The sequence below is a fragment of the Halichoeres trimaculatus genome, unplaced genomic scaffold (genome assembly GCF_033239565.1).
Source record: "Halichoeres trimaculatus isolate MK-OKI-2021-1 unplaced genomic scaffold, fHalTri1.1 fHalTri1_scaffold_5, whole genome shotgun sequence".
In the NCBI taxonomy this organism is placed as follows: domain Eukaryota; kingdom Metazoa; phylum Chordata; class Actinopteri; order Labriformes; family Labridae; genus Halichoeres; species Halichoeres trimaculatus.
The window spans coordinates 38780441-38794174 of record NW_027437183.1 but is presented as its reverse complement, the minus strand read 5'-3'; the positions used below and the strand labels follow the sequence as shown (position 1 = coordinate 38794174).

The window sequence follows — 13734 nt, the reverse complement described above, 5'->3', positions numbered from 1 at the left end:
CATGAACTAAACTGGCATTGCTTTTGTTTGAAGTCATTGTTATCTTCACGTGCATAATGACGCAATACAGAAACTTAAGCCCTCTAAAATGCCGGGTGATGCTAAAAAAAGAAAGATAGATGCTGAATGCAGGGTTTTTAATATGGACCTCCAAGTATTTATTTACTGAAGTCAGTGGTAAAGCCGTGTGTTAAGATTGCGGAGAGCAGATCGCTGTGATTACAATTTGAATCGGCATTACCTGAGTAAACATGCGGAGAAATACAAAACCTTAAGTGATGCTAAAAGGGCGCGGACATCGGATGCTTTGCTAGCTCAGCTTCAAAAACGGCAAGGATTTTTACCAAGCGTCACGGATCCAGGGGTGTAGCAACCAAGACAAGCTTTGTGATAGCTCACAAAATCGCTAAAAACAGTAAGCCATTCTCTGAGGGGGAATTTGTGAAAGAGTGCTTGGTGGACTCTAAAGCACTAATATGCCCTGAAAAAAAGAAGCATTTGAGCAAGTCCGGCTGTCCAGGCGAACCGTGACAAGAAGGATTGAGGACATTGCGGGGAACCTGGAGCTTCAGCTGCAACATGAAGTGGCAAGTTTTGACTTTTTCTCCTTGGCTTTGGACGAGAGCTGCGATGTCAGAGACACAGCCCAGTTACTCGTATTTGTCCGAGGGATAACGGACTTCAAGATTACGGAGGAGCTGGCAGCAACGCAGTCAGTGCACGGGACAGGGAGAGATCTGTTCACTGAAGTAAATGCATGCATGGACACGCTCGGACTGAAATGGGACAAACTGACAGGTGTCACAACTGATGGTTGTCCAAATCTGACTGTTGAAACATATGCAAGATAAAGTGACTGAAATCAGTGCAGATCAGAAATTAGCATTTTTGCATTGTATTATCCATCAGCATGTGTTGTGCAAGTCAGTGCTAAAAATCAACCATGTTATTGATGTTGTAACTAAAATAGTTAACTTCATCAGGGCATGAGCACTGAATCACAGACAGTTTGTTACACTTTTGGAGGAGCACGAGAGTGAACACAGTGACATCAGGTACCACACAGCTGTCAGATGGCTCAGCCTGGGCAAAGTGTTAAATAGAGTTTGGGCCTGAAGGCAGAGATTCGAGAGTTTTGTGAGAGGAAAGGCAAAGACATCCCAGAGCTCTCAGATGAACACTGGGTGGCAGATCTTGCATTTGCTGTTGATGTGACTGCACTGATGAATGAACTGAACACCAAACTGCAAGGCAAGGGCCTTTTTGTTCATGAAATGCATAGCCTGGTGAAGGCTTTCATGACAAAGTTGCAGTTTCTTTCAAGCCAACTAGAGAGCAACAGTCTCATTCACATGCAAACCCTGAAAGAAGTCACACCATCAGCTGATCGCCTCTGCAGGTACTCATCCATGTTACGAGCACTTCATGGTGAGTTTTCAAGGCAGTTTGAAGATCTCAGAAAAATCGAGGGTGAAATGCACCTGATTTCCTCTTCCTTTGCCTGCAGTGTGGATTATGCACCCAGTGATGTTCAGCTGGAACTTATTGACCTGCAGTCTGATGTAGTACTGGCAGAGCACTTTAAGTCAGGTTTACTGCTTGATTTTTACTCTTCTCTCAAGGAGCAGAGCTTCCCAAACAAGAAAAACACTGAAAAACACAAAATAAGGTGTTAGACCACAACCAGCAGTAAACTAGGGCACTTTCTTTGAAGGACTTCTTCTCAAAATCACAGTTCAGTGACAATCATTATTATAATAAGATGTGTCTTGCCTTATATTTGGAGTACAAAGACATTATTGTGGTGTCTTTAGAAAACTAAGAACTTCTTTCCAACTACATCAAGCTCAAAATGTATTTTGGAGTTAATGTGTGTCGTGTCCGATCAACTTTTCAATCAATCTTCTGTTGATCAATCACCTCCTTTACTCCTTTATTAACATAAAAGGAAAAACCCTTAAATAAATATGGTGATCTTAAATGGTTTTATTTATGTTTATTGGTTAATCAGCCAAGCTTTAGGCAATCCTCGTCTTTAACAATTCAGGGTACAACAATGTAACTGAATAAGATCACTAATATAAGTTAAAAATGGTAAAAGCCTTCACATTTTGTTTACCATTGTTTTGGGAAATGTGACTGAATAAATGGCATTTTCTGTAAGGCCACTTCCCTTTGTCATTACTTAATTAAACATACAGTATACTCTTACCGGTCGTATCAACTTGTCAAAACAATGCTGCTTTTTATAGAGAAGCACAATTAATATTATGCAGAATGGAGTTCAGTGTTTTGGTCCGGCCCTCCACAGTATTTTCTGTTTCTCATGTGGCCCCCTAGAAAAAATAATTGCCCACCCCTGCTCTACAGGGTTTATTTCTCTGTCAGTGTCTCTCCGCTGATATGCTGTTTACAGTGTGACTGTGTTGTGACAGTTTGAAGGGGGCTTCCTTTAAATAAAGGTGTGACTGACATGCACTATTAGTCTCTCTGCTGCTGTAGTTTCAGTAAACTCCTTGCCTGCTGCACTTTCTCACACATAGATTTTCCATGTTGCTAAACTCAAGAAAGAGGAAGTGAAGTGCTGAAAGCGTCACAAAGTGATGCCTGCTCTGCTGCTCTGTGAGAAGAGGAAGTGAAGGCAACAGCAGAGTTCACTAAGCAAGACTTGGTTTGTCGTCCTGATAGAGGTAAGAGCTATATTTTATTTTTCACCTCAGCTTTTACTGATGTCTGTAGTTGTCTTTTGTTAGCACATAGAAGTGTGGCTCAGAGGTAAAGTCGTCTTTCACTCAGAGGATTGAAAGTTCGATCTCAGCTCCTGAGGTGACCTTGAGCCAGACTCTGAACCCCAAATAGCTGCCACTGTTGATTGGTGGTGCATGGATGGGTGTAAATGTGTTCGATAAAAACTGATGGTTGCTAAAATATAAGTCTCCACCATCAGTGTGTTGTGGAAGGATGAAAGAAATCAAAACTTCCTACCAACTTCCAAGTGTGTTGATGTTTTATAATATTATTTAATAATATAATCTAATTTTTTAATAATATAAAATAATTTTGTTGAAATTACTCGTTATGCTCAGCTATCAATACAGTTGTCTGTAACTTCTGTCTAAAAGTTAGAACATCAAATAAGGGATATGTCAGGGGTATTTTTCAGTTTAAAACCTGAAAACAAAGTAAAAATGAAGAATTATGAAGTCTGGAGATATTACTTCATGTTTCATCTTAACAGACCTGTTATTAAACCCAGATTTTGAGGTTTCAGCTAAAATAATGTTTGAAAAATGGAGTTCTGTTGATAGTTATGAGAAAATATCACTGAGACATCTTTGGTCTTGGAAACTTTTTGTGTGTGTCTCCAGAGGTGTCAAGTAACAAAATAAAGATACTTTGTTGCCTTACTTAAGTAAAAAAAAGTGGTATCTATACTTTAATTAAGTAATTATTTTTTAGCTGACTTTTTACTTTTATACCTTATATTTTCAGGCAAATATCTGTACTTCAACTTCTGCTAAAGTCTTTTTAAACCCTAGTATCTATACTTCTACTTAAATAATGAATGTGAATACTTTTGACACTTCTGTGTGTCTCACATTAGAGGGATCAGGCATGTCATTATTTGGAGTATCTAACCTAAAAATATTCTGAGCCTGTCTGTTATGTTCAAAATGTGTGTCCGTAAACTGAGAGGAAACAGGAAGTGAGACATGGCAGCCTCACCCCCTGCAATGTGACCATGACGGTTATTTCCATGCAAAGACCCACACACTCAGACCTGTTTCATCAGCTCTGAAAAATCATTCACACTGACCTCAGCCTAACTCATTATCATCTGGTTTGATTTACACACAAGTTTTTGTGATTAAGTCATTTGTTTTTTAGCACATTGTGATTAGTCCCTGAAGGACAGGAGAGTTTGGTTAGCCCTTTTAGATTTAATCCCATGAGCTTTTAAAATAACACACTCAAACTCAACTTTTACACGGCGAGGCACACAACCCAAAGTGCTTCACAGAAGAACAGAGGGACAGAAAAAGACAGAAATGGGCAAAACACTAAAAGACCAAAAGAAAAAAAGAGGGTAGTCATAAGTGAGAAATACTGAGAGACAAAATTAAGTCCAGTAATAAAGAAAAATATATATAAAAAAATCAGAAATTAGATTTTGGCATGCCTAAAAATCATCTCCTTTCAGCTCTGCTCTTTAAAACTCACATCCAGCATTTAGCTTCTGCTGTGGATAGGAACATATCCATTAAAAACAAAATCCATCCACCTGGTCTTCAAATCTTAATGTGTTTCAGCTTTCAGTTCAGGCAAGTGTAGTGAGCTCATTGAATGAAGCCATGATGACCTCATCATGTGCTCATGGTGAGCAACAGGACACATCCTACGCTCATGGATGAAATCATCACGACTTATCACTGATTAACATTGGGTGCTATTTTGGGGAGTTTTACGTTTTTTTGAGCTGTGGTCTTAAACTTCTGTTCAGCTTATGACCAAAATGTTTCACTGTAATTTTTGTTTTCAAAACATTTTTAGTCAGACATTTTCAAAGCTCACTCATATTTCTCCTTTTTGCATTTTGAAACACTGCTTGGAACCTTATACAGTTTTTCTCAGTCCCTTTGGTACATTTCTCCAATCATCCTTTCTCTTTAAACAGTAAGTGCATTTCTCAAAACAGTTTGCACAAATAGCAAAACACTGTGGATCACCTGCAGAAATCAGTCTCTTTCTCAAAAGTTCATCTCTCAAAGTAAATTTCTGTGTCAGTGAACATGTCAGTGCATCAGAATGACGAGTCCTTGTGTCTTTCTGTATGGATGGGACAGTCAAAGTGCTGAGTCATGTTGTCAGTATAACAGTGAACTCTGGAAAGATGTTCTGATGTAAAATATACCTCAAGTTTTGATGACAGTTACTTTAAATTGTAAGTGACATCTTAGTGTGTAGGGGATATTGATTACAAGAGATTCGACAAAATTCACATGTTTCTCTTTTGCTGTTTGTGCTGTAATTTGTTGACTGACCCCCTCATTGAAATAGAAAGGAGAAGAAGGTGCTGCAGAGCACAAAGAAAAAAAAGTAGAAATGTGAACACAGAACAGTCTCTTTAGGGAAAACTGTTCATGCTGTGCTGTGGGAATTACAGAGCAGTGCAAATCTTCTCACACCTCCTTATGTTCCTGTATGCTGGGCCACAAATTCTCATCCACATCACAACTAAGATCTTCTCTTTCCACAAAAAGTCTGAATGATTGAGGACACAGTTGTTCTCCCAGCTTTTGGCTGCATCCTTCAACCAACCAGGGCTATTGTAAGCTTCTGATTGAGAACATGGTCCACAAGTGTGATAGGTCTTTGCAGGAAATGTGTTGTGAGATTTAACAACAGAGACCCATGATAATCGATTTTGATCAACATGACATAAGCAGCTGATAAAGTAGGAAACAGCAGAGAACTGTACAAAATATTGTGCATGGATATCCCAAAGCATCTGTAACTTGTTCAAAGAGAATGAGAAACTGCTTTTTGATGAGCACAGGTGACACAATGATGAAGACTGAACAAATAGCTTAAAGAATTTTAATTCTGATCTGAGAAATGAACCAAAGCCACTGAGAAAAACTGTAAGATCCAACAGTGCAAAATTTTGATTCTTAAAAATTTTCAACGGGTCTTAAAATTTTAATCCAGAGTGTTTATTAATGACATTTGATAAATCTTTCTCATTACAGGCCTTGGCAGAAGAGTAACACGATGGCTCAACACTGCCTCAAATGCCTGAAATACACCATGTGTGTCGCCAACCTCCTTTGTTTTGTAAGTGTTATTTTCTCTCCATGCAAGTATTTTGGTTTCACTCTTAGATAATAGACTCATATTGAACTTAATATGAGCCATGAGTACCTGACAAGTCCAGAAGAATGTCAGAAACTAAACAAAAACAGAAATATCTTTACATTTTTCTGGACTGGTCAAGACAATGTTTGGCTCATGATTAGTCTAAAAATACCTTCTTTTTTTTTTCTTTTTTTTTTTTTTTAACTGAAAATAAGACAAAAACACTTTATTAGATTTTATTTTTTTCAGTGTTCAGTTTGTGTGTGCACCAAGTGTGCCCTGTTGAGAAATATGAAGTCAATGCCGAAAACTGCAGTTCTTTTAATTTTCCACTTGAGCTGCGAAAAAAAAAAGGGGGGAACTCTTTACTCACTTGACCATAAACACTTATTTTTCACTGTAAAAGTAAACATGTACAGCCTGGTTAAAAAGAGATGCTGAACAGAGGTTGTACAGAGGATGAATTTTTATTTATTATTACATTTTTTTTGATGAGACTGACTTGATTGTTAGGCAGGTGCCCTGTAGCTGTCTGCCAAGAGGCTCAAGGCCCACTTCTTTACCTCATACTAACTTAAATCAATCTAGGTGGAATTCAACAACAGGTTTTAAAGTCTGTATCAGTAACAAAGTGATGATGTCACAGATACTACATCCATGTGTTATACAAGATGGTGTGCGCACACACTTCATACTACCCCTGCAAAATCAGCATCCAAACAGCAAAACTTGCTCTTATAAATCACAGATAAGATGCTTTCTTCTCAGATGATCAACCAGGGTCACCCAACAGCTGTCAACTGGATTAGAGCAGGTATGGAATAGCTCAGCTCAGCTAGTGATCAGAATGAAGTGGACACCTCTGAGGATTAGGACATATTGATGCAGGATACATCACTTTGGTTTCAAGAACATGTTTATAAACTCATGAGGTTTTGTATGTGTGACAAAAACTACTTTTTCCTGCAAACTTCTCTGCTATTTTTGTTTAAGTTAAAACGCACGAGTAAGTCCAGGTGCAGGTGGCCTCTCCCTGACTGCTCTCTGTCCTCTCAGATGTGTGGTGTGGCTGTGCTGTGCTTTGGTGCGTACATGATGATGGAATTCAAGATGCCGCTCACCCCAACCTTAGCTAAATTCAGCATAGCAAACCTTCTACTGATCTGCGGCATCATCATCACCTGCGTGTCCTTCCTGGGATTCCTGGGGGCTCTGAAGGAGAACCGTTGTCTGCTGTTGACGGTATGACGCACAGGAAAACACACACATATTCACCAACCCCAAACACTCAGGAAGCTGCCGAAATAAATGCTGTTAATGGCTGCTGCCAACAAATTTTTAATTACTCAAGACATGAGCGGCTTCTTCCCAAAAAACAGACTCATCAGGTTGACTGGTGGGAAAGGAAACAGACAAGTGGGAAAGATAGTGAAAGGATGGATGGAAGAGACACCACTGAACCCCTAGGCACCACTGCACCTGCACACACCATCAAAATGGTGTATTTGAGCAATAGAGCTAGGGGTGCTAACCCCACATGTTAAAATAACAATATAAACAACAGAGGGAGATATTGTAGGGTTAACGTTTTATGGCACTGGGATATATCGTACTGCACTAAGGGATACTGTGCTTCAGTCAGTTTTTTTCTGTCCCTCTGGTGTAACTAAATAGCATTACATCATTTGCAGCTCAACTCCCCCCACCTTATTTCAGCCTCCGTCTGACACACTGGCTGTTTTCCAAACCGCCTACTACATACTACATGTGAATGTAGTATGTAGTAGGCACTGCATACTACCTACTGCTTTTGCTTGCAGTATGCAGTATGACTGTTCTCTTGGGTCTGTTTTGTAGTATGCTACTCTGGCTTCCAGTCTCGGAAGGTGGAGCTACAGATGATGTTGAGTTTTGTGCCTTGAAACAAGCAATTGGCAGATCTTGACATTTGGTTATTTTGTTAATCATTTCAAACAGAATCATCATTCTTGATTTCTAATCTTACACCAAAAGTTATATCGTTACCTGAAAATAAATCTGAAAGGGAATTTTATTTTTTACAGCTGATGTAAAAAACACTTCTATATAATCTACACATGGTTTAAAAAGTGAATCAGTGATTTATATGGGCTAATGAATTTGTAGAAGTAAAAACCCCTTTTACGACTGGAAGTGACAAGATTGACAGGTGTTTCTTCGCATCACTTCACTTCTATCTCATGGACAGTCTAATGTAAGTATGCTGTTTAATTACAGTAGATGGCAATAATTCACCAAAACCTGCCACTGCATAGGCAAACAGCGATAGCGCTGTGCATTGTGGGAAAAAGTATGCCAGGTAGACTGGTCCGTTGCAAACTGGGAAATTTTCCTGGATCAGTAGGACATCTGGAGATTTTTCGTGTACAGCAGATTTTGCAAGTATGCATACTACCTACTACATACTGAATTTCAGCCACAATAGTAGGCACTGCTAGTGTATTAGGTGGTTTGGAAAACAGCCACGTTGTTTTGGCAACTGTCCTTTTAAGGCTACCTGCTCCACAAACCCACTTCACTCTGATTGGCCAGCCCTGGGCACACGCCTTATTCAGAGTCACATCCTCACAACACTGTGCACACGACTCTGGGCCAAAGGTGTTGATCATAGACTGTATAAAACATGGACGTAGTCTCGCCGACGTCAACCGTCTGTTTCTGAAATGGAAAATGAAGCATATCAGCTATAGCGGCCATATAAGTAGTGGCAAGGGCTTCGCCTACTGCCATAGGGCGCCGGCCATCACGTGACCCTCAGCTGTGCCTCTCATTGGGGGAGTGCGTTATCTTAATATCCTCTGAACGGCCGCGTTAGAAAAAAATTCACCCCCGTACAGTGGGAGCCGGTAGTAAAATTAGAGACTCAGACAGGAGACTATTTTTGAACCAGGCTGTAAATAGGTTAATTTCTGCTTTGAAAACAGCCTTTTATGGCTTGGTGTGTATGTGACTTCCGCTACTTCCAGAGCCAGCCTCAAGCGAACACTCCAGAAACAGCAGATTTTAGCACTTCCACAATGTCTCATATTCTCAGACCGGAGGTTGCTGCTTGGTGTTGATGCAGTCCACTTCGCACAGATCCTCCCCACGGTCCCTTTAGGATTTAGGGTCAAAGAATAATACCACAGGGACCCCCCGACTTTTATGCGTGTAATTAGTATGTTTGAATGGATGAAAAAGAACCACACAATCAGGTCTAAGTTGTGTCCTCACATTTTCTTTGTGCAGTTTTTCCTGTTGCTGTTCCTGGTGATGCTGATGGAGCTTACTGCAGCCTGCCTGCTCCTCATGTATGACAATAAAGTAAGGTCATATCCACAACACCTCAAATATCAAGCTCATATGTACACACACAATCTGTAATCACTCAGTGTAACTTCTCTTTTTAGATTGCTGAATGGGTGGAAAAGGATCTCGAGGATGGCTTGAAAGCAGCAAAAGACAACAGAAATTCAACATCTGCAATGAATGACTGGGATCTGCTTCAGGAACAAGTAAGTTGTCAAAACAGTTGACAAACTGAGAGCTCCACACCCACACAACCATGGATTTGATCAAGTCTTTTTCTTTTAAAATATTTCAGTTGGATTGCTGTGGAGTCAAAAATCAGTCTGACTGGGGACAAGATGTGCCAAGTTCCTGCTGCGCGGCACAATGTAACACCTCTCAGCCTAAATACAAGGAAAAGGTAAAGCCTTTGTAACCCACTCTGTTTCAAAGCTTATCTTCATGCAGCACACCAATCAATCAAAGGTCAGGTAGCTGCTGCAGAAAAAAGCTAGCTGCATGTTGTGTCAACATGTTACTCTCTTTTTGTAGGGCTGCTTGCCCAAACTGAAGACCTTATTCGAGGACAATTTCCTGACCACTGGGATTTCTGTCATTGTGCTTTGTGTCATTGAGGTAAGCTAATAAAAGCTATTACTGTGGCTGTCCTCTATTTATTTTACCTATTTAAGTTATTTTTGGGCTTGCATACCTTTAATCGGAGAGGATTGGACAGTGGATACAGCCAGAAACAGGGTGAAAGAGAGGAATGACATGTGGGAAACAGGCCGCAGGCTGGACTCAAACCCTGGCCACCCCCTTGAAGGGGCGATACCTAAACTGCTAGGCCATCTGCGCCCCAATCCAAGAAGGACCCTCTGAAACGAAGCCTATGGGGAAAGGCTGAAACTGCAGTTCCTGAGTGATAAGCCAACACGAGCTGGGGTCAGTGTTCCCAGCGTGTTGACTGCCATCTTTAGACAACTCCACACCTCATCAGATGAATGATGTCACTGTCTATGCCTGTGTTTAACAGTTTTTACTGTAGACATCTCTCCAAGCACCGGTACAAAGAGCCTTGAAGAGTCATGTCTCTAAATGAAACAGGATGGGGTTGAAGATTTGTGTGGCACTGTTGTTTCTGTTCAGCTTAGAATAACTGCCTTCAGCTTCATTTTAACACTAAAGATTGTTTATTTTTGTATTCCTTCTGTGGTCTTCATTCTTTACTTGGAGGTCAAGTGTCAGACATTCTTTGACTCCAAAGACTGAGGGCCAGGCTGCTTTTAACACACACACACACACACACACACACACACAAGCTATTTTAAATCCTTCATCTGCTTGACATAGACTCTTTAAAGTGATACTGACGTTACTTGAAAGACTATTTGGCTTGGAGTGGTCAAACTAGGAATGGGTTTCGAAAACTGGTTCCTGTTGAGAATCGATAAGAAATGTTATGATCCATTGATATTGTTTACCTAATCAATTCTTTACACTATGCTGGAGCTGCAAGTACATTGACCAGTTCGCTGCAGCTATCTTAGCATAGCAGTAAGATATCGTTTCCCAAGAAAACTCGGATTCAGGATTTTCAGCTTAAAGTTTAAACTGAAGAACTGAACATACAAAGAAATGTACATTACTCTCTCACAGGAAACTCCTGCTTAATACGTTAAACATGGTTTAAACCCTAGTTTACCAAAACTATATAAAAAATAGTGCTAGCTTGATGAGAGAGCACCAGCTAAAGGCTAAAACATTAGCTAAAGGCTAGAACAGGTGCTAAATACTAAAACACAAGCCAAAGACTGAAACACGAGCCAGAGGCAAGAACACAAGCTAAAGGCTAGAACACGAGCTAACGGCTAAAGCACGGGTGAAGCTGTTTGTACTAATGTTGATTACAGTCAGCAGTTATTCTGCAGTGGTCTGTTCAAACTTGAGAGTCTATCAATAAAATGAAGAGTGAGGTTACGTTAGCTCTGATTGGTAGATGACTGACAGGACATAACCAGGATTCACTAATGTTACACATTACAGACATGTCTTCACTGGGCGGTGAGGAACACTAGACAAGTAGTCTGTTCACCTTCTGAACACCAAACTACAAACTAAGTTTATAAAGTTTGATTGTTGTCACCTTTCAAACTATAGCTCTAACTGCAAATAAATACATAAGCCAATTGTTTCTGATGTGGACTTTTGAAGCCTATCAAATGGAACCACCATATTGGAAATCCTGGATGCAGATTTTAAGGTAGAAATTTTGCAGGAGTGAAAGAGACAGACTTTTAGCCACCTTGCTAACAGCTGCAGTTAACCTCCCCAGCCAAGTCAGCCTCAACATCTTCAGTTATAGATTGTATTTGCTTTTAGTTTAATGTGTATGAATAGAAAATAATGGACTACTCAAACCAGTATCTGTTTTTATACCAGGCTGTGAACATGTTAAAGGCATGATGAAATATCACATCATGGTGGTTTTTAAGACTCTGTGCAGCTCTCTGTTTACAGAGAAACTTAGTCTCACCAGAAACTGATGGAGGATTTTTTTTTTGTTTTTAAGAATGTCTGGAAAGCTAAATTTGACTTTGCTCTTTATTCCAACTCATTTTTACTTCTAAATTGCTGATGTTACTGCTGCCGCAGACTGTTTCCTAGGCCTTCTTCCACACATAGCAGGTTTTTCTTCAATTTTTTTCAAAAATGAATACCCCCCCCCCCCCCCCCCCCCCCCCCGTTCTTTTTTAAAAATACTTTTGCCCACACACAGTGGGAAAGTCCCCCAATAAGTGCAGCTCAAGGCTTTTCAAACCCATATTTTGTAGTACTTTTCAGACATAAACCTGTGCCAGCCAACCATATGAGTCCCCGTCAGTGGGAGAACCAAAAACTCAATTTTCTGGCGTCTACATGAAACCATGAAACCAGAGTTTTCCAAAAATCTTCACTTCAGCTGGAGTTTTCAGAAAACATTGTTTTCAGACCATAGGCCAAGTGTTAACCTAATTACCAGCAGCTTTAGGTCTTATGTATCATTTCCAAGTGTCACTTTACATATGATTTGATGTATTTACAGGAAGTATCATAAGTAAAGAGGTTTCTCTTTCTCTAACCAGCTCAAAGCAGCTCCTTTGTCTCATCTTAAAGAACATTTCTTCTTGTCCTCTGACAGGTCCTGGGGATGTGCTTTGCCATGACGCTCTTCTGCCATATTAGTAGATCTGGACTGGGCTACAAACTATAGAGCATGTTCTCTCATCTGTTTCTCTTCTTTGTGTGTTTGTGTTGTACAGGGCATTGTGGGAAACAGCAGAAAATGAGAAAATGATGACTTAGAGGAGCTTTTTTTTATTATTATTCTCAGAAATGAAATCATACTGTTGAAGACTGTAATCTTAAGCCTTCTTCAGCTGTGAGCAAAAAAGTGATAATGCAACTTAAGTGAAAGCTGTGAGTGATGAACTGAAGCCCTGAGCGAAGACGCGTCCGGTTTTTATTTACTCAGTTTCCTGTGTAATCAAGTTTTATTTTTATGCTTTAAACCTATTTTACTCAATATCCTGAGCTGTTTTTTATTGTAGTGAATAACTTTCTTTTTCATTATTTTAAAATATAAACAAAATGAGGCTTAATTTTGTATAAAACAATGCAGACAGAAAATGTTTCAGCATTTTGTTGTTGCCACAGGACCCTGGAGGTGACCAAACCAGGACATTAACAGCATCACTGGAGGCACATTGATTTACACAGCAGCAATGTGTGCACATCAGTAGTCAAAATGGAAAGGTTTCCGTCCTTTTTTTGGGTCTGTTTTTTGATTGACTTTAAAAGGATTGGATCAATAGGGAGTCACTGGTGTCCTGCATTACTGTTTTAGGGTCTCAGGGTGAACAGCTGGAACCCCTGATGGATGTGTGTATATGTGGATGTCCTGAGGTAGAAAAGCTTGTTTTAGTTATGATAATTATCTGGAGAGTGATGCACTCGAGTTACCAAACCACACTGAGTTGTCAAGGCAGACTCAGGTCCCCTGAGTCAGAGTCACCTCCTCGTTCGAAGACTGTACCACACACAGGGGAGCTGTTTCACACCAAACTACCCTGACGTTTTGGATGTGATCCTGATCATTTCTGAAGATTGAAATGATACATTTTTAGCATGATGTGATCTGCTCTCGCTCATCTACAGACATCACTTTGAGAGTAGAACAAAGATGTTGGCGAGGAGAGCATAGTTTGGTTTATGGCTTTTTGTTTGTTTTATTTCATTTCTTTTACATCTTTTTTAAGTTTAAGGGTCACAAAGATAATGCTCTTATCTTCCTCTGAAGTGTTATGAATTAATGAACTTTAATAAACTTTCTGGGTGTGGATGATGTTCAGGCTGAACAGTGTCCTCCATTTTGACATGCTGTATGGTTTCCTGTCTCTGACGTGCAGATGGCTGGTCTGTGGTGGAGCTATAAATGTTACCACTTCCGCTTTTGAGCTTGAGTTTTGTTCTGGCTTTGAAATAAACCTAGAGGAACATATTACCCAAGAGGCACAATGACATATTATTATC

The 13734-nt window shown here is 40.0% G+C and overlaps 1 protein-coding gene and 1 pseudogene across 1 annotated transcript; both read left to right on the top strand.

Moving 5' to 3' along the window:
* Positions 1–837: 837 nt before the first annotated feature.
* LOC141790371 (general transcription factor II-I repeat domain-containing protein 2-like) lies at positions 838–1676 on the top strand (annotated as a pseudogene).
* Positions 1677–2624: 948 nt separating this feature from the next.
* On the top strand, positions 2625–13734 carry LOC141789837 (leukocyte surface antigen CD53). The gene is made up of 8 exons (XM_074669315.1): positions 2625–2690; positions 5751–5835; positions 6913–7098; positions 9124–9198; positions 9285–9389; positions 9479–9583; positions 9715–9798; positions 12344–13734. Exons 2-8 carry the CDS (start codon positions 5773–5775, stop codon positions 12413–12415), a joined length of 690 nt encoding a protein of 229 aa, XP_074525416.1. The 5' UTR covers positions 2625–2690; positions 5751–5772; the 3' UTR covers positions 12416–13734.